General features: G+C 37.5%; 1 protein-coding gene across 4 annotated transcripts in view; it reads right to left on the bottom strand.

Annotated features, from left to right (window-relative positions):
• The window catches only part of Ptprz1 (protein tyrosine phosphatase receptor type Z1), a 171,788-nt gene that overhangs the window by 22,025 nt on the left and 128,862 nt on the right, over nucleotides 1-20,901 (bottom strand). For 2 of the 4 annotated variants that reach the window (XM_075953833.1, XM_075953831.1), the window contains exons 14-18: nucleotides 13,113-13,204; nucleotides 7,044-7,129; nucleotides 4,565-4,585; nucleotides 4,273-4,369; nucleotides 1,064-1,146 (exon numbers count right to left, since the gene is read on the bottom strand). In XM_075953833.1, coding sequence (XP_075809948.1) covers nucleotides 1,064-1,146; nucleotides 4,273-4,369; nucleotides 4,565-4,585; nucleotides 7,044-7,129; nucleotides 13,113-13,204 — 379 coding nt within the window. The remainder of the gene's footprint in view (nucleotides 1-1,063; nucleotides 1,147-4,272; nucleotides 4,370-4,564; nucleotides 4,586-7,043; nucleotides 7,130-13,112; nucleotides 13,205-20,901) is intronic. The other 2 variants (XM_075953832.1, XM_075953834.1) reach the window with 1 other exon arrangement.

The raw sequence follows: 20,901 nt of genomic DNA, 5'->3' as shown, positions 1-20,901 counted from the left end.
AGCCTGCATTGTTTTGACACACAAATGGCTTCCTCTGGAAAAAAGAAATGGAAGCTCTGAATTCAGTGTTGAATGTAGCCTTAACACAAAGATGCTGACCTGTGAGAACAGAGCCAGCAGTATATCAGAGTTCTGCTAACATCCAGTTGATCACATTGGGTAATTAAGTTCTGGCATTATCTGCTGTTCTGAAGAATGCCACAAAGCTGATGTCACGAGGTTGCTTAAAACCACAGAGGCTGAATGCTGGCTTCATAATATCATTTACCTATTGTTTAGTACTACCATTGAGAATTTTCATTTATATTTATTGATCATCTGTGATATATGTAACAGTATATCACATAGCTCCTGGAACAGGAACTCAAACTAAGTATAAGGCCTATACCCTCATATTTATGGAGTTATCAGTCTATCGGAATATCCATATTCTACCTGGAGTGTTGTATTTTCAGCCTAAATTCTTCCCTTGGTGTGGGAAGTCCTTCTGTATATATGTTGCTTTTATTGGTCAATGAATAAAGCAGTTTCGGCCCGTGGCTTAGCAGAATAGAGCTAGGCAGGAAACCTAAATTGAATGCTGGGAGAAAGAAGATGGAGTCAGGGAGAGCCATGTAGCTGCCAGAGGAGACAGATACCAGAACTTTGCCTGATAAGCCACAGTCACGTGGAGAGACACAGATTAATAGAAATGAGTTAATTTATGATATAAGAGCTAGCTAGAAAGATGCTTAAGTTATTGGCCAAACAGTATTGCAAATAATACAGTTTCTGTGCGGCTGTTTCAGGTCTGAGCAGCGGGAACAAATGAGCAGTCTCTGCCAACATTCCCTCTCTTAGAATATAACAGAAGGACAGTATTAGTTAACCCAAAGACCTATAGCCATAGGTTCTTAAAATTTATTCATTTTTTTGTAATTTCATTATATCAGATATATATATCTGATATAATATATCAGATATATATATATATATATATATATATCAGATATATATATCTGTGGCACAAGAAAATTCAGGACTTTGCAAAATTTCCATAAAATTTTAAGTCAAATATGCTTACATCAACATAATTGGCATTGATGTAGTCAGTCAGCTTTCCATCTTTTTCAGCAAGTTGTGCAAGCTTAACCCTGCTATGATCATCTGGAACAACAATAACAACAAAGAATATATTTCACTAAAGCATAGACTTCTCTTCATAATAAAGACCTTCTATATTTGCACATAATTTTATTGTAAAATTAAATTCAAGAGAAAATAATATACTATCATAATTCTGGGTCATACTGATTTGACAAACGTGACCAAGACAAATGGACAAGGATCTCAGATTTAAGAGTTTCTCATGCAGTGAGGCTAGAATACCCAGAAAGTGACATGCAGGTGCAAAGAGGTAGGTACTACTACCAAGAAAAATGTAAAGTAGACACTATATTGGTGTAAAGAAGTGGTTCTCAACCTGTGGGTCACGGTCCCCATTGGATCACATACCATATATTTATATTATGATTCATAACAGCAGCAAAATTACAGTTATGAAGTAGCAATGAAATAATTTTGTCATGGGAGGGTCACCACCACAAGAGAAACCTTATTGAAGGACCACAACGTTAGGAAGGTTGAGAACTATTGGCATAAGGCAATAACCAAAGTTTTCAGAGAAACTGGAATCTGGCATTGACATCTTAGGTGGATTTTAAAAATGGTCCAGGGGTTAGGAATTATAGTATAATTAATAAAAACCCAGAGACAGATATTGGAGTTTAACCTGAAGACCAGAAAAACAAAGCAGCCAGCCATGGGTTCTTTCCTCTACCTCAGTCTGAAAATGGCAGTCCTATTTCTAGAAATCCTAAGAATGAGACTAAGCCTGAGAACTGTCTCCTCTCATCTTATATTCCTCTGTAGTGTTGGGATTAAAGGTGTATGTCACCACCGCCTGGTCTGTAAGGCTGACCGGGGTGGCTGTTTTACTCTCTGATCTTCAGGCAAGCTTTATTTATTAAAATACAAATAAAATGTCACTATGGGGGATAGTGGTGTGCCACGTGAGAGAAGAGGGATGGGAGTGTCTCAAGGAGTGAAGACTGGCAGCGGATACTGAACAGAAAGTTGGAAGAGGAAGAGACAGCAGGGAGGGAAGCTGAGGGACCCTTGGGAGTTTCTGGGAAGAGCTTGCTTGAAACAAGGACAAGGAAGTAAACACCGATCAAACTGTAGCAGTTCTATTAAGACGCCTGACACTGAGGCTTCCCTGACAATAGCAGACTACATGTGTACACACACGTGTACAGAGAGTTGTGGCTCCTGAAAAATGGGTCTGGACGCCAGGCTGACCTGTTTCTATATTCTGAGCCTAACACATTTTTTAAAATTGGGTTTTTTTTTCATTTCTAAAATAGAGCTGTTAGTACCTGTTTTTGCAGGGTTATTTAGGTGGGAAATAAGATAGTACTATTTTCAGTGCTAAGGAAATAGCAGGTGTTTAACACATGTCAACTTCTGTTCCTTCTTAATGTAACCAGGATAACTGTCTCAGGGGAAGAAACAAACCCATAGTAGATCCTTCTAAAAAGTAAATACTTGTTTGAAAGGAAGGAAGTATCTATGCAAACAGCTGAAGAGAACATGATAATTAAGTGGAGGAATATGAAGTCTTATAGGCTGGACTGGAGCCAGAATTTAAGTGACCTTGTAGCAATGCATATGGTTAGGAAACCATCCAACCATCATAGGAGAAAAGATTGGAGTTTTTACATTTTTCTCCTTAGAGGGAAGAATGAACAGGAAACCAGATTTCAAGATGTGGAGGAAGTACCCTGCAGGCTACCAAAAGAGAAATACACACACACACACCAACCCAGTCACAAAACCTTTGATCTACAATGCTGTCCTCTCTTTCAAAATATGCTATGGTAATGGTGGCACAAAGCTGGCGGAAGTAATGAGTCAAAGTCTGGGTTGACCTAGGGCTAATCCATGAGATGGCACCTATACCAGACACTGCTTCGGTTACCAAAACCAGAGACTAGATAGCCCAGAGACCTATAGCAAAAACAAATATTACTGGTCTTGGAAAAAAACAGTAGTGAGAAAATGAATTTTAATGACATTCTGCTATACTAACAAACTAACGTTCTACTCAGCGATCGTCAGAGAAACTTCTTCCTGCGGCAGATGGGAACAAATACAAAGACCCCCACCCCGCCTAGGGGTTAGACATTACACACACAGGAAAATGAGAGAGACCTTGGAACATTCAGCTCTAAATGGGATGTCTCCATCAACCCCCCCCCCCCCACTTCAGAGCTCCAGGAATTCCATGGAAGAAGAGGCAGAAAGAGTCTAAGAGCCAGAGAGGATGGAGGACACCAGGGGAACAAGTCCCTCTGGATGAACTAAACAAAGCTCGTCTGAACTCACAACTGAAGGAGTAAGCACAGAGCTTTCACAGATTGGCATCAGGTCCTCTGAGTGTATAGTATAGCATTCAGTTTAGTGTTTTTATGGGATTCCCAAGTACGAGTGAGTGCGTTTTTACTCTTGTGCCTTCTCTTGGGCTCTTTTCCTTCTGTTGGTTTTCCTTGTCCAACTTCGAGGTGATGGATTTTGCTTTATCTTACTCTATTTTATCTGGTCATGAGAGAGGATCCGGATGGGAGGGAAGGTGGGAAGAACAAGATCCATAACAAGAATGAAGAAAGATGGGGCTAGAAGGAAGACAGAAATAAAACCACATCGAGGATGGAAGCGCCAAAGCGGCTTCAGGATGAGGAAAAAGGCAGCTAAGAAAAGATGGGAGGGAGGAATGAAAGGAGTATCTCTAGCAGATCCACCACAGAACCCAGGAAGAATTCCAAGAAAGGATGAAAACAAGTGAAGGTAGGAGCGGATAAAGGAAGTCAAGAGAAGCTCAGCAGGTTAGCAGGATCCACTAGGAGCGAGTGGATGCTAAGAAGGAGGATGACTGTGGACTATAAACACTGGCTGCAACCTTAGTGAGAGAGATTCAGTCTATGGGGGTGAGGAAAGGACTAGATAAAAAGAGAAGTCCCTCTGTAGAAAGTAAACCCATGCCACTGACAGCAGTACGTGTGTCCTTAGTTTAACGCCGATATTAGCATGCTACAGAAACTTCCCTCCCTGATCACACAGGCGTTGAAACAACCCCAATAAGGGTCTACTGACAGATGATATGAGGACATCCATCGTCAGCCAACAGGAAAGCACGGATGATGCTTGAGTCAGCGGAGGAAAGAGCGTACTTACAGGCTACAATATTGACGTATCTGTTCTTGTGCTTGTTGTCTGGGTGATTGGAGCTGTCTGCTGTAATACCTAAGTCAACAGTACAGCTCTGCACTTCCTGGAAAAAAAAATGACACGCATAGCATTGTAACATAGACTCTTTTAAAACAAGTGCCTTTAAATATATATGGGAGACAAAACAAATAAAATAGTCTAACAAAAAAAATGTATACATATATATAGATACATATACATATTTATATGTTACAACTACTTCTTGGCTAAAAGAAAATGCAGTGAAATAATGCCTTACCTGGTAAAACTCTTTCAGTGTCTAATGAGGAAATGAATGCCAAAAAAGTAAAGAAACCAAATTCCACAGCACACGACAAATGAGAAAAGAAAGTGTTCATATTAGGTTTACAATGGAAAACTATGGTTATGCAATAAATACATTTGTCAACATACTAACACAACAGAATGTTTCAAACAGTTGCATGCAAATCAAAACACCTAATATTTTGGAACCTTGATTATGTAAATGAAAAAACACAGCATGTTTACATGGGGATGCGGGTGTAATATGATGAATATTTAAAATGCAAATAAGAACCACATATTCCATGACCCATTCTGTCATAGTGATTGGATTTACTAATGTACAAATATAATTCGAATTGACCTCAATAGCACTATTTGAAACTCTGAATTAGTGATATATTTTTTGAGTTATTTTATGGAATAAATAGCTTCTTGTTAGGTGGTTTAGAGCAGATTTAGGGTTGTCAAAGTGTTAAATACTCCTAGAAGAGTTTTAATCATAGACATTGTCATATTGACATAAAATTTAAAAATCATTACTTTTTATAGATTTAATTAGTAGGTCAATTAAAAACAATTTATATGGATACAGAGAAAGTTCCAGTAACTTTCTATTAAAATGGATTAAAGATTTTTCCAGAATTGTTTCCTATCTAAACATATCGGTTTAGAATTTATAAATATATAGAGCTGGGATAAATAAAATGAAAGTCTTCTAATTTATGAGAAAGTATAGACCAAATATGAATCTAGCCCCAGCAAATGCTCCAACCCCTCTATAAAAGCACTTACACCCTCTTTGGCAAGACTCTCTGAATGACTAAAAACAATCTAATATAAGAACCACTTAAAAGTTTTAGCATTTTTAGTTATTCAGCTAATAATTAGTTATTCAGTTATTAAGTTAGTTACACATTTTCTTAAATCAGACTGAGTGAAAAGTAATGGGATTAAGAGAAATATTTGAGTAGAAATATGGTTATTATATTAATTTAATTATTACAGGCTGTTTAAATAATTTCAGGGTGGCTTGACTAGTGTTGACTAGCCTTGAGACAAACGCTGTCACCAACTTTAACTATAAATCATTTATTTTTTGCTTAGGATTTGCTTTTGTATATCTGGAAAGTCAGAGTCATCTTTCCCTGATGAATTATAGCTCTATTTCATGGTAGCCTGATGGTTTCCGCCAGTTAAGGGAGCAGGTGACTTTAACATGACAGTTACCATGAAAGCAATCCTGTACTCCAGTAACCTCTAGCTTATAGTAAGAAAGCAATTTGGTGCTGTGAACATGAGACGCTATACTATACGACATTTTACTTCTATTCCTTTGAAAACTTTCTAATATGTTGCCTTTCCCTTCTGTAGCTGTCTTGATTGACAGCACTCTTGGGAAGTCTTGTTGGGTGTAAGAAGTTGTTGGGTATGCACAGAGTAGATGAAAGGGTAACAAAAACTATGATCAGGGCCAGAGCGCCATACCATTAAAGAGAGAGAGTTCTAGGGGGTGCTGAGGAGGTGGGGAGTGAGGAAGAGATACAAAAACAATATAGAGTATGTTGCTTCCTAGCTGGGGTGACGGGGTGACGGCGGGGAGGGGAGACTGACTACTGCTTACTTGATGTGAAGGTTAATGGAAAGGATATGAGATTTCAAATCACAAACCTGGGTTTGAATCGCAGCTTTGCTGTTTATCAGTTGCTAATTAATTTCTACGAAGTTTGATCGCATCAATTATAGGATTCCATATAATAAAATACGACTCTTGGAGCTGAACGAACATTGACCATGAAGCCCCTGGTTAGTGACCTGTGACCCTCAGAAATGGCGAACCTGGGACTCCTGCCTCCTTATTTTGAGAAGTATGCTTAAGAGATAGGTTGGTGGGCACAATACACTTGCAGTAAGTTTCTCCACCTCCTCTAAGAGTATTTAACAGGGTCATTAGAAATTTTCTCAAGGATTAAAAGTGCAAATGATTTTAGAATTACATATTTTCTTGGAAAGTGGTTGTGATTTTATTTTGTATAATTCAAGTTTTTAAATGCTTCTGAGTTTGTGTTGGTGTAGCATAGATGTCACACGTACAGTTAAGGATTTGTATTCAGTTTTGCTAAGAATCCTCAAGTTTAGTGGTTTAGTATTCTTTATATAATTTTGAAAATGAAAATGAATCGCTGTTACTAATTTAGGTATTAAGAAAAGAATGTTAACTGTCTGTACTTAGTGCGAAAGGGGTCACACTTAGGTTTGCTTCTTCTCCTAGCCCACACTTGATTTTAAAGCAGAAAGCCGATTTTCTAAGTTTTAGTAACTAAAGCACACTTCCTAAACACATATACAATCTTTCATATTCTTCCTAGAACTAAAACTGATGTCAATGTCTTTACATCATGAAGTAGCTTCCTGGTGAAACTTTGAAATGTACTATATTTGATATTATTAAAAGAGACATATTTAACTCATACCTCAAATTCCTCAGTGAACCCATTACTTGCATGTAAGTCTGCAACATGTTTTGGAAAGTGTTTTATTGGAATCGCTCCAATATCATCTAAGTGAATAAAAAACAAACAAACATATTAGAAAAAATAATAGCAGAACTTACTGTTTCTTCTGTTTATAAGGAGTCATCTAAAACAACTTCACAATTCAACCACGAGAATCCTAACTAAAATGCAAGGTGCAATGACCAACTTTAGATACATTTGTTATAAAATTGAATTTGATTACACGTTTCTTTTCCTTATATACTCTAAATAGAAACTAATTTCTTTTCGATGTTAATTCACAAATAACACTAAAACCATACTTCTTATCAACGCATTCATCTCGTTTTGGAAAATTTCATTTAATATGAGTAAAGATGGCATGTAAATTCTGGCAAAAAGATTTGTAGAAGTAATATATTATTTTGCTTATTTATTTATATTTATGGTCTCAATAAAAATATAAAAATGTATTAAAAATAAAAAGTTGGCCTTAAGTTGGTTATATTGTATCTGAATTTGTCATTGTTCTGTCTGTGTCCCTGGGGTTGAAGTATTGTAGCTCAACCCTCAGCTATATTTTAAATCTATTATGGTACAATTACAGTTGTATAACATTACATAGTTCAACACTTTATAATCAACAATTACATGTTTATACTTGAAAATATTTCTTCCTTCCCTCTAGATGTAACAAAAAGCTTCTAAATGGGGAGTATTCGTTAATGATAATGTGACTGATAATTTAAAAAAAATATTTGGAAATTTAATCTGTAAAGTTTCAGGAATTTTAACTTGAAAATATGCCAGGTAAACAAAGTCATGGATTTGTGAACCTATTTGTGAAGGAGCCAAATTATTTTAACTAGCCCAGTATTTTCTTTTTCTTTTCTGGGAAAGATTTTCTGAGATTAAACATAGTAGTTCACAGTATACATTTTTTTTCTCTAATAAGGGAACATCAAACACATTTCACTAGAAATAGTTATTTACATTAACAGATGTTCAATATTTAGGCCTTCTAAAAATTTTAAGCTTCAGTTACTAGGTATTTCTTGATTAAAAAAAATGAGAATCCATCTGTTCTTCCCCTTAGATGAGTGGACCTGAATACTAACATTGAATTAGCCAGTGAAGCTTGAGAAGCACCTAGGTGTCATTTCTCCTTCACACCTAGAGAAAGATCTTGCAAGAAGCATGTATAATTAGGTAAGAAAACAAATGATTTGTCACACCTAAATCATTAGTTCCTATAAATGTTCTTCAGACCCAAATGCCCAGGTCTTCCATGCCCAGCCAGTCCAGCATTCCAGGCACATCCAAGTATTTTGGTCTGCAAACGAGACTAGGATATTTTCTTTTTCTGATTTCACGTGAAGAGTAAATGCCCCGGTGATCAAGAGTGAATGTTTTGGACCTAAATGAGAGGAGTTGCCTCTGGCTATAGCTCTTCTGACATTCACAGGGCACGGCTTGGGGATTCTTTGACAAGTGCTAGATTTTGACTTACTGTGTCTTATTGATGATAACCTACTGTTTGGACCTCTGGTTAACACCAGAGATAACCTGAATGCCCACGATAATGGAGTATGCAGAAGAGATGTTTGGAAGTGAAGGAAATCGTAATTCCATAGGCAACTGAGAGCTTTCAGGATCAAAATGCTGAAAGTGTTAAAGAATTAGTGCTGCACTGAGGTAAATTTGGTTTAAGATCAGCTAGAAGAACAGAAGGCAATTCCTATATATAGAAAGAACAAATTATAATAATGCATATTCTAGATTACTCAGAGATCCACCTGGCTCTGGCTCCTGAGTGCTAGGATTAAAGGCATGTACCACTGCTATCTGGCTTGGAAGTGTAAGATGAAATAAACCCTTTCCTTTTTGCCATGGTGTTTCATTACTACAAGAGAAACCCCAACTGAAAAAGAAATTGGTACCAGTTTCATGAGATCGCTGTGATAGATGTGACAATGTTTTTTGGAGGCTTTGGACTTAGAAAAGCTATTGAGTGTTCAGATCTTAATGAAGTATCATGGGAACTTGGATGGTCATGCTTAGCGCGTTGTCTACAATAGAGGCCTTGCCTACGAAGGTTCAGAGGGAAATTTGAGAGTCCCTTAAAGAATGTTTAATTCTAAGTATAATACGTCTAAATAAAAAATGTGCAGCCATCTAAAAAAAATTCAAAACCCTGACAGTAAAGCCTGTCAGGTTCTTCTTTTTAAAATTAAAGTCTTATGAACTAAAGAAACATAATGATGAAAACAGTACTAGAGAGAATTACTAGTTTAGTATTCTGCTTATATGCATCCTTGGTAGATCCTGAAGGTTTGGAATGAATTTGACAAAACAATGCAAAAGTTAATTCAGGTTTCCCAGAAGGCAACAGAAGCCTGCAAGAGTCCAGAGTATCAGCAAGGAAGTCAAAATTGTCTCCAAAACAACACTTCCTGAAGTCATAGGACCTCAGCTTTTTCCTACATTGAAGCAGTTATGTTAACGAGCTTCCCATAGCCCATATATATTTAAAAAGAGAATCTGGATAGGGGGAGTTTCTAGGCCCCTGTATCCTATGAGGTTTAATTTTTAAAAATGTGTTATCCAGCTTTTCAAAAGTAAACACATACGTGGTATTTATTTCTCTGGATTATAAAAGCAGACACTATAGGCTTCTTGGTGCAGAAAGTGCACTACATCAGGATGAGTTGTGGTGGCTGAGGTCTAGAGATGATCAGCTGCTGAGAGAGTGACATAGGAAGAAGGTCTCAGAACCAGCAGGCTGCCTAAAACCTCACTAGGACTCAGGTCTTGGCACCTGAATTTTCTTTTCTTTAACACTGCTCACCTGCTTGACCTTGATGCACCTAAGTAACCCTAAGACAATAGAAATTTGCTTCTAAAAGCCTCATTATTCTCATGCTTGGTGGCATAGAGCTCTCTTGAACATTGGGAATATGGAAATGATCCATGTTAGATGGCTATCAACATGCTGATGAAGCCAATGAGAAGGTTTTCATTTTGTTTGTTTGTTTGTTTGTTTGTTTGTTTAGATAGCCAGACCAAGAGTGGGCTCATCCCTCTGAAAAGTTTCTTGGTGATCAAGATCAAATATATGGAAAATTTTAAAAGCAAAAGTCACAAAGATCATGATTTACATCAAGGTTCGATGAGGCCAGAGTAACCTTGAGATGTTGTTTCCTGACAGCTTATAGTAATCATTTTAGACATAGCATGCCAATCATGTTTTACTTATATCTTTTCTAGTTGTTTTAGTTTACTTTAATTATTTTGGTTAATACAGCTGAAACATAATTGAGTCCGTGGAAATCTCAAATGTGTTGCCGAGGCTGACATGACCATCGTGGGGAGAACGGTAGGAGAGACAGAACTGTTTAAGCAACACAAAATGAAGTAAGAACAGGATAGCATTGCCTTAGTCATTGCAATATGAACTAAGTTGAATTATACATGTGTAAAAGCCATGCTAAATTTTGAAGACTTAATGTAAAAATATCTTTAATACTTTTGTATTAATTATAAGTTGACATGCTAACACTTTGGATATACTTGTTCAAATGAAAATATATTATTTTTTAAAAAAAAGAATCTGTGGTTCTGGTCATCTCAATCTGAAACACTGGCTATGATTAGGGAGAGATTGGTATCACTAAGGCAAAAATCTTCTGGCAAGTTTTCTTGGGTCAGCAGGCAGATGTTGTAGTTCAGAATGGCCTAGACTGTATCTCTACTGGCATTCCAACTTGGTCATATGTAAGAGTTTATAGGGGCTACTGGTTTTGAAGAAATGAAGGAACCATGAAGAGAATTTGAGGCTTGGCACTGTGAAGGGTCAGGTGAAGGTGTAGCCTCAGTTACACTGAAATTTTCAGGACTGAAACAGTCATGAAGAGAAACTAGGCTTGGAACCACATGGGAGGGCCAGAGTTCCTGAAGAGAGCCCAGGGGAGGCTACCGGCCAAGGTGTAGAATAGCTGTAGTAGAGACCCCAGCACTTTGAAGACGCCGTTACTATGAGATGACCTCCAAGGACAGCGCTTGGTACGGAGCAGAGCCAGCCTGAGCTTTCAAGACAAGTTGCATGTGCTGTGAATGGCAGATCCAGAGAAGTGATCCTTTGGAGCCCAGAACATGAGTCCCAGAAATCTGATACTGAGCTTTGTACTGTTGGACTGGTTTTACCTTGATTTGATTCTGTGTCCTGACTATTTTCCTTTCTTAAATAAGAACGTAACTCTTACACTTTTCACTTTCCCGGAGTCCACAGTGAAAAGACTTTGGGATTTTAGAGCTTTTTGGATATTTTACAGATGCTTTGGAATTTTCAATTTCAAAGAGTGGTGTGGAATAATCTGTATGCTTGTAAATATGTATTACTCTCATTGGTTAATAAAGAGCTGGCTGGCCTATAGCTGGGCAGGAGATCCAGACTAGGAGGATGTTAGGAAGTAGGACAGAATCTTAGGAGCCAGACACTGTGAGACACAGAGTGAGCAGGATGGGAAGTATACAATAAGGTAAATGAGCCTCAGGGAAGAACATAGATCAGTAGAAATGGGTTAATTTAACCTGTAAGAGTTAGCTAAGGATAAGCCCAAGCTCTGTGTAGTTATTTGAGAATTGGCTGGCAGGATGAAAAACTTTCCTACGAAAGAGAGAATGAACTTTTAAAGTGTTTTTTGAGTTTTTAAAGATCGTAGAACTTTCAAAAGTTGAAATGCTTAATATTATCATTAATATTTATTATATATATATTAATATGAACATGACATCTTAGAGACAACAAGAAAAGAAATGTTATGGTTTGATAGTTGCACGTTTGTATGTCAAATTGAAAATTGGGCATTTGACTTGGTTAGTTTTATGGTACTTTGATTCAAACTAGAGTAAGTTGGGAATGGGCCTCTAGGTTGAGAAAAATTCCTCTCCAAGATTGGTCAAGTCTGTGGGTCATTATCTTGATTAATGACTGAAGTGGGCAGGTCCAGCCCACTGTGGGTAGGGCCAAGCTTGTGTTAGTGGGTCTGAGTTGTATAAGAAAGCAGACTGAGTGAGACATGAGGAGCAAGCCTTTAAGTGATGCTGTTCTGTGACCTCTGGTTCAGGACTTGCCTTAACATCCCTGCCTTGAGGTATCGCCCTGACTTCCCTCAATGATAACGTAAGACCTGACTGAGCATTGTAAAATGAAATAAACCCTCTCCTTCCCAAGTTGCTTATGGTCATGGTATTTTGTCACAGCAATAGACACCCTAACTACTATAGGAACTAAATTTTGGCCTTATTTATGTTCTTTTTCTCCTTTCCACATTCATTAATTTGAGTTAATCTGACAATTTCTGCTTAGGTCTCCTCTACAGTAATGGAAATGAGGGAAAGCATCATTGTGCTGGATAGTTTTTTTGTCTACTTGACACAGATGAGTCATCTGGGAGGAGAGAATGTCAACTGAGAAACTGCCTCCATCAAATTCTCCTTTGGGCATGTCTATGGGGCATTTTCTAAACTATCTACTTATCTGAGAGAACCCACCCCATTATGGGCAGTACAACCCCTAGGGAGATGGTCCTGGGTTATAAGAAAAAGCAAAATAAGCAAGCCATGGAGAGCAAGTCAGTAAGTGGCATTCTTCCATGTTCTTTGTTTGAATTCCTGCCTCCAGGTTACTGAGTTGGGTAATGTACTGACTTCCCTCTGCAATGAAGTATAAATTGCAAGCTAAAAAACCACCTCAACTTGTTTGTTGTCATGGTTTTTAATCCCAACAATGGAAATCCAACTAGGATCATTATTTTCAACTAATATTAATGACTAATAATGTTTTCTACATATTATACCAGAATAATTATAAATTATTTTGATATATAATCTATTTGAAATTAAAGAGTGGGAACTTGGCACATGATATAACATATATTTTAGTAACATTTAAACATTTGCAAACTATTCTAACAAAGGCAAACCTTCCCACATCATTCTTTCTTTCAGTATAATTCAGTTACTCTTCATCACGCTCTAAGTCATTACCTGAAATTGGAAAGATGGGTGTTGGTGGTGTAGATATTACTCGAGGGGATGTATTGTCTTCTAAATAAAAGTGTGCAGTCTGGAAGCATTTTCTGGAAAGAAAGAATGAACATATAAGAGAATGACATGTAAGCTTCTTAAAAGTTATTGTGTAAGTTTCTAGATTACAACGAAATGGATACATGACCAGAAGAATAACTATTGGATCTACGTCCATTTTCATAAAGCAGAAATACTAAAGAATTTCCATGTCATCTGAATTAATCTCACTTTTACCCACACCAGATGCAAAAGAGTGAGCAGATACCAGACAAGGCGAAAGCAGAGGTAGCATTTGAAGGGGCAGTGGGTACCAAATGGTAGTTTGCAGATGCAGGAAACATCAATGTCTCTTAGGTACTCTCTCCTATATTGTCATATACCGAGGGGTCTTGCCAACTTGACAGGACACGGGCTGAAAGCAAAGTAAGTCCCTACAGAACATTCTTTAAACCCTGTCCTCTGGAGCATATTCAACTGGTAGAAAAGGCAATGTCTACATAGAAATGAGATTCCACAGTGGCATCATTTTGAGGAAAAAAGAAGGCAGCCTCTACTGTACAATAATGCGGCAGTGATGAAACTTAAGTGAGGATAATGAGCACAGAAGCAAAACCAGAGGTGGTTTTATTTCTGACAGATGCTAGTCTTGCTGATGAGCATTTGGAGAATGAATATATTTAGAACCAATGACAATTGTGACCTGCAATGTCACCTGCATCTATATTCATTCTGATAATAAGAGGAACATCTGGTGAGAGCACACCACAAAGTACCGATCAGAGCAGAGATGCAACTGCTGCACTCCAATAAAGCAAGCCTTCCCTTCATTTGAGAAATTTAGGTAATTAAAACTGCTAACGACTCCTTTTTGATGAGCGTTGTTATTTAACGTATCCACTAATGGTTGATTTTCAACAGAAACATCTCTTTACAGAAAATGTTAATCTTACTTTCCATTTTAAAGCTTCGAGCTACATGTTATGTATCCTAATGAGCTTTTAACGTGACATTTGTTCTTATTCAGTGACCTCCTAAATCTCAGGATTTTCCCAGTAAATTGGTTCTCTGGATACAGTTTGTGCATGGCCTCCCACGGCCGCAAGGTCAGTAGGGCCCTAGCTTCCACCAATCTTTTGTCCCTGCATAGCCAACGACCCCTTCACCCAGCTTCAGCTTTTCCTGCTCTCTTTTTCACTCTGGGAACCCACCTGTACCACATTAGCATCTCATGTGTGGCCCTTCCTCTGGCCACATGCCTTCTTCCCGCTACTTTTGCATCATCCCAAACGCTACATCCTCTGAGGGCCCTGGATATCTCTGTCACTATTCTCCTCCCTTTGCTTAGTCTGTGGCCCATGTCACTCTGAAAAATGCAAATCCTCTTCTACTTCGGGTGGGACTACATCTGGATGAACTCAAGCTGAAAACGCATTAAATACACACCCAACATACCACATGCCATAAATTAGCAACATAGTATGAGGTAGAGTGTTGGTTATTTGCTTCCGTGATAATGTGACTGGAAATTTTTAGTTTTTTCACTGCCCAGCAACTTCAGAGAATAGTGAACTTTATCTAGCAAGTCCAGCATGCTACCTCAAATTCAAAACTTGAAGTACAGTTTCTACTGAATGTGAACTCCTTTTTGGTAGTATGGTAAAGATAAAAAAAAGTGGAGCCATCTTAAGCTACAAACCTTCCATTACTTATACATCCATTTATGTTTTACATTTATACTTAGTTTTCTCCACCAAAATATAATCCAATCATGCAAAAATATTTAATTACTACAATGTTATTCATAAATGCCATCATTTTATACATACCCCAAGATACATTTTCAATGAATGTAATATAAAATTGTGTATTTATAACTTATTTTGTAACTTTACCATCAAGAGAAATATATAAACCTATATTTATATATAAATATATATATTATATATATAGCAACAATGTTCATAGCAAGACATGGCACTTGGCTCTTAAGAGTTTAAGACCTTGAAATTCACACCCGAAAGAACAGTAGAGTATCTTCCAGAGACAGCAGTAGTATAAGAAGACAAGTACCAAAGGGGCCTGACACCAATTTCATCTTGAAAAGCAGAGTCTGCAGTCAGATGAGGAATGGGACAGTTGGAGACAACCAGGCCATGATAAAGAAACCGTGCTGATGACAGTGCACACGAGTGACACTGGCTTCCCACTGGAGCAGACACGCTAGGTCAAGTGTGTTGCCTGTGCAGCCATGGGAACCATGTTCTGTCACTGACACGGAGGTGATGGACTTAGAACATGCTTTCTGGGACTGCCTGCAATTCACAGTTGGTACACGAATCATTTAGCAGTAGCCCTGGTACTTAGGGAAGGTTCAGTTTGGGGTTTTCAGTAACAAGGAGCTCACATTTAGTTGCTAAGCATTTCTTTCTTCTACTAACTTAAAGCCCATTCTCCCGTAAGTATTGCCAAATGGAACAGGGAGCAGGGCTACTTGCAGTGATGCTGTGCCCACCTTTCTATTGGTATCGACTCCTTGCTAGATATATCTTCTGGACCTAGTTCATATTTTATATAGTTTTTAGATTATGCAGTCCACAATGTTTTAATACCCAAACGTATTTATCTGTGGTCCTTTCTTTTTCTGACTTTGTATTTGACATTTATAGTTTAATAATCTGTTTACATAGCAGGCAATTGAGCCTGCCTTGTTCTTGCCAATTAGTGTTTCTCCTACCTGCATTGGGACCCAAATGTCTTACTCGTCAATAGACCAGGCAAGCATTGTTTTCCTTCAAGACAGCTCAAAGCATTTGCTCTGTGAAACAGCTTTCATCGTCTAAGCAGATTCTAGACCCCAATCCCTCTCTATCTACTGCGCCTGCCACAGATTTTCATTTTTTGAATCTATAAAAGACTGCTTTGGAAAAAATAGTTATTGAGTCCAAAAGTGGTCTTCAGTGTCTGGGCATCAAAATATGTTATTTTAATTACTTTAAGTAATTGTTTTTATGATAGTTATTTTATAATATAATTGTCTATGTCTTTTTATTTACAGAAACCCAACTCTTAATATAGTTAAAAGAGTCTAATAGTACTCAGCATCTGTTGAATTAGATGGATTTGTAGTAGTAAATAGACCCTAACAACTATATGCCATTCAGATGCACACTTGATTCTGTTGTCTTACTGAGCCTCAAGTATGATAACGTGATGTTTCAAAATGTTTGAAAGGGACAGATGGAATACACATGTATTAACAATTTGAACAAGGAGGACCCTAAGAGAGACATACATAGATGTAATCTACATGGGAAGTAGAAAAAGACAAGATCTCCTGAGTAAATTAGGAGCATGGGGACCTTGGGAGAGGGTTGAAGGGGAGGGGAGCAGAGAAAAAGTGTAGAGCTAAATAAAAATAGTAATAAAAAACAATTTGAATGGATAAATAAATAGATGGATAGAAGATAAGCTGGAAACAACGAGAAAATGGGAAGAATATATAATATAATATGTATTATAATAAAATATATAATAGAATATATATAATATAAAATATATAATAGAATATAAAAATGGAAGTGAAAACATTGACCTTTTAATTTGCCATGTTGCTAATGTGTGTTAGAGCACTTGGGTTAATATCAATTCTGCTCATTTCAAATGCATAATGAAATTTTGAACACAGGTGGCCTAATGATGATACTTGGCACTAGTTTTCCCAAGACTCTTATAAGTCATATCAAAACTTTTGTGTGAGGAAGAATTGACATTGTTTAGTCAGTAGGTTTGTTTTCCAGGGTAGTCTACAGGGAGAGTGACATTCTACTTGAAGGTAGTATGGTACTGGGAAGCCTACATTCAGCATTGTTTGTTCTTTCCCAGGATTCACAAATACGGATTTAAAGTCAAGAGAGAATTCATATTTCCTAGCTCCATTTTCTCGAAGGAGAACAACTGTATCTATGAAATTTTCTGTTCTACTCTACTTTTGGTGATGAGTCGTTCTGCCACACATAATGTTGGCATTTTTCATGGTCTAACTCTTTTTAAATGCTCTAAAAAATTTTGTAGTTTTCCTTTTTCAAAAAAAAAAAAAAGATGTTCACCTTCCTAGACATGGACGGAGGGGGGAGGACCTTGGACTTTCCACAGGGCAGGGAACCCTGACTGCTCTTTGGACTGGAGAGGGAGGGGGAGAGGACTGGGGGTAGGGGGAAAAGGGTGGGTGGAGGGGGAGGGAAATGGGAGGCTGGGAGGAGGCGGAAACTTTTTTTTCTTTTTCTCAATAAAAAATTAAAAAAAAAAAGACTCTACAAATCTTCCCTGTGGAAGTAGTTTTGCATCTTAAAATCCTATGGTGTGGCTCATGTAAATTATACCTTAAAACATCTGGAAAACAATTTCAAGGCATATTACTTAATGTATGACAAGCCTAACTCTCTATAGCCCATCTGTTCCGAATAAGTAGCTAATGTCTTCACGTCTATGTGCTAAGCGTTGATAACTGTGTCTCCTGCTAATTATCACTCCACCATGCTGAAAAAAGTGATGACTGTTTTAAACTTGTAGAGATAGGTCCCATCAATCAATGGTAATCTGATTATTTAATTTACACCTTTCTTTCACAGTATTTGGAATTAAAAGCTGGAAATGTGTAATTATATCCCTCTTAGAGTCCTCATACAAATACGAAACAACATTCAGAAAGTTCGTTCATTCACAGGACACCTAGAGAAAGCCTCACTGCACACTTAAAGATGCCCTTACAGGTACTGTCCAATGGAAAACAGAAGAAACACATTCATAGGTCAGAATGGCATAACCAAGGCCAGCGAATAAATTAGAGGTGAACCTGAGGAAGGGATTCCATTTTTGCCATCTACCATTTATTCTGTCTTTCTGCTAAACTGTTTTCTCTCGGTGTCTCTACGAAAGCACAGGGAAGCACTTGGGTAAGTTAGACAAAGAACAAGACTCATGATGCCATTCAGGTTAATTTTCTACTAAAAATTATATTAGAAAAACATTTAAATTTTACCCCCCCCCCACACATTTAGGTCTATCTACAATCCTTTCCATTTTTTTCCTTATTTTGCGTGTGTAGGCGGGGGGCACATGTTTGTAGAGGGCAGATGACAAATTATGGAAGTCAGTTCTTCCTTCCGCCAACGTTAATTCCAGGGATTGAATTCAGTGAGCCATCTCCTAGCCTCTATGATCTTCTTTGAGTTGTGTGTGTATGCATATGTATGTGTGCGTCTGTGTGTGTGTTATGAGGAAAAGATCCAACTTGTGGAATCGTACAGCCTCATAACATTTGTTGAAATGATATTCTCTGTTCCCAAGAAGAACTTGGAACTCTTGTCTAAAATTTGTTGATCACAAACATAAGAAATTATTTCTGGGCTCTCAGTTCTACTTCCTTGAACTGTGTGATTATTTTTAATGCCAGAACTAGTCTCTTGATTACTCCAGCTCTGAAACAAACTTGAAGTCAGGGAGTGTGAGCCATTCATCTTTGCAAAATTCTTAGAAGAAAATTTACAAGGTAAGTCCTTATGACTCCAGGTTAGGAGCTGCCTTTTTAGATGCAACAGCAACTCATAAGCAATGACAGAAAAAAAAGTAATAAAGGGGACTTCACGAAAATACAAACAATAATATGTTAAAAGATAGTACTCTGTAAATAAGAAGTCTGTACACAAAGTAGAAAAAATTGTAAATTGGATAATGGTGACTGACATTATATGTAGTACATATAAAAAAAATGCTTACAATTCAGATATAAGAACCGTGGACTGTGGAGATAGTTCAGTTGATAAAGCACATCCATACTAGCATGCGGACTGGAATTTATATATTTAAAATACACACAAAAGCCATGTAGGCATGGCAGACTGTATGTCATCCTAAAACACTGGAAGGCAGACATGGAAATCCACAAAGCAAGTTGACCGGTTATAACAGCAGAAAGGGCAAGACCTGGCTTCAGCGAGATCTGGGTTCAATTCTGACTCTACATTTGATGGAGGGAGATTGAGGAAGACACCTAAGATGAATGAATATGCACATGAATAATATGCATAGATACTTGTATCCATACCCAGACAAATACATGCACACACACATGCAAATATGCATGCACACATGCATGCATAACACACATGTACGCATGCACACAGACACTCAGTAAAATAAAACAAAAAGCAAATAACCTAATTAAAAGTAAGCTGAAAAGGATTTGAGCACACAGTTCTCTAACGATAGGAAATTGCTGAGTAAGGACAAGGAAAATAACTAATCAGCACTATTAGTCACCAGGGAAAGTCTGCAGAGCACAGAATGCATTGCACTGCCCACGCCAAACAGATGGCTTTTATGATCCATTAGCTTTATCTCATGAAAGTGCCAGCTGGTTTTTTTTTTTAAGTTTAAACATAAACATTTGGAAAAACTCATAAGGACTGTGAGTACTACACATATTAGTTTTTTTCTTGCCTTAGATTTTTTTTTTATTCTAGAAAGCAAATTATTTCTTTAACTTGACATCAACTCCAGAAGGCTCTTCTTTTCCTGAAAAGGAAGGCCCTGAGATACTGTAGAGAAGCAGGTGAGTGGATGTGGCCTGCACTGCGCCTGCCCTTTCTCTCCTGTTTCACTGCACCGAGTTTTCTTCAGAATGTTCTTTATAGCGCTCTCCTCAACCTGAACTGCTTCCCCTGCCTTAGTGTTTTCTCCCTTCCCATGAGCCATGACTGTCACAAACACCTACAATGCACTTATCTTGGCTGATGAAGTATGTTATTAATAAATATGTTTACATTGGAGTTTGAATAATTCCCACAAACCTTGAACAAGAGACTATTGTGATTAGGCACAATTCCCCACAACCCTAGTTTTTTAAAATCAATCTAGAAGCTATTTTTTCTAGTGAGTTAATTTCATACAGACATGTGTAAGACAGATATCTAACATTGTTTAACACATTCTGAAGGGGGTTAGCAAAGAGTGGCATTTTTTGTCAGTATATTTACTAGACAAAATGCATGCGTTTTGATCTTTTAACTGCATCCTCTATTCAAGGTACATGAAATAGTGTTTGTGAGGAAAAGAGAAACGTCTTACTACTGAGGATCAACTGGTCTTAACAATTTAATCTGATTTTCCTGACGATATATATGGGATAATCCATACTAACAAAAGTTAAGACACTTGGATTTTAGTTTTTCATGAAGTATCTGACCATATTAAACACAATGAATTTTAAATTTGCACAACATAGCTTAGAACAAATAATAGAAATTATGAAACTTATTCTAGCTATTTCATTTAAGCATAAATCGCCTGCCATTTTATTAGAGCTTAACATTAGCATTATTTAATAAGAAATCCATCTTGTCATGTCTTCCATGTTTTGTTAAATTTATGTAAAACAAATTCTCGTTCATTTAAATGTTTCATTTTGTAGGGAAAATCAGATTAGACAGAAATAAAAAGTGAAGAAACTGAATAGAAAAATGTGTCCAAAACTTTGAACAACAAGTCAGGAAAATCCAACCAACGCTGGCTGAAGAACATGTATGTGAGCATGTGATACTCAGAGGCTGGCAACCACGGCATCTTCTATGCTACAGAATCTATAGAAGGTGACAGTCACCACGTGGGCACGGACAGAAGAAAGCTGCCTCTGCATCTTGCTAGTGGCTAAATGGGATCCTAATAATGTGAGCCGTCCTTTCTTGGCTTG

This window comes from Microtus pennsylvanicus, chromosome 19, assembly GCF_037038515.1.
Source record: "Microtus pennsylvanicus isolate mMicPen1 chromosome 19, mMicPen1.hap1, whole genome shotgun sequence".
In the NCBI taxonomy this organism is placed as follows: Eukaryota; Metazoa; Chordata; class Mammalia; order Rodentia; family Cricetidae; genus Microtus; species Microtus pennsylvanicus.
This window is presented reverse-complemented; position numbering and strand designations above follow the sequence as displayed.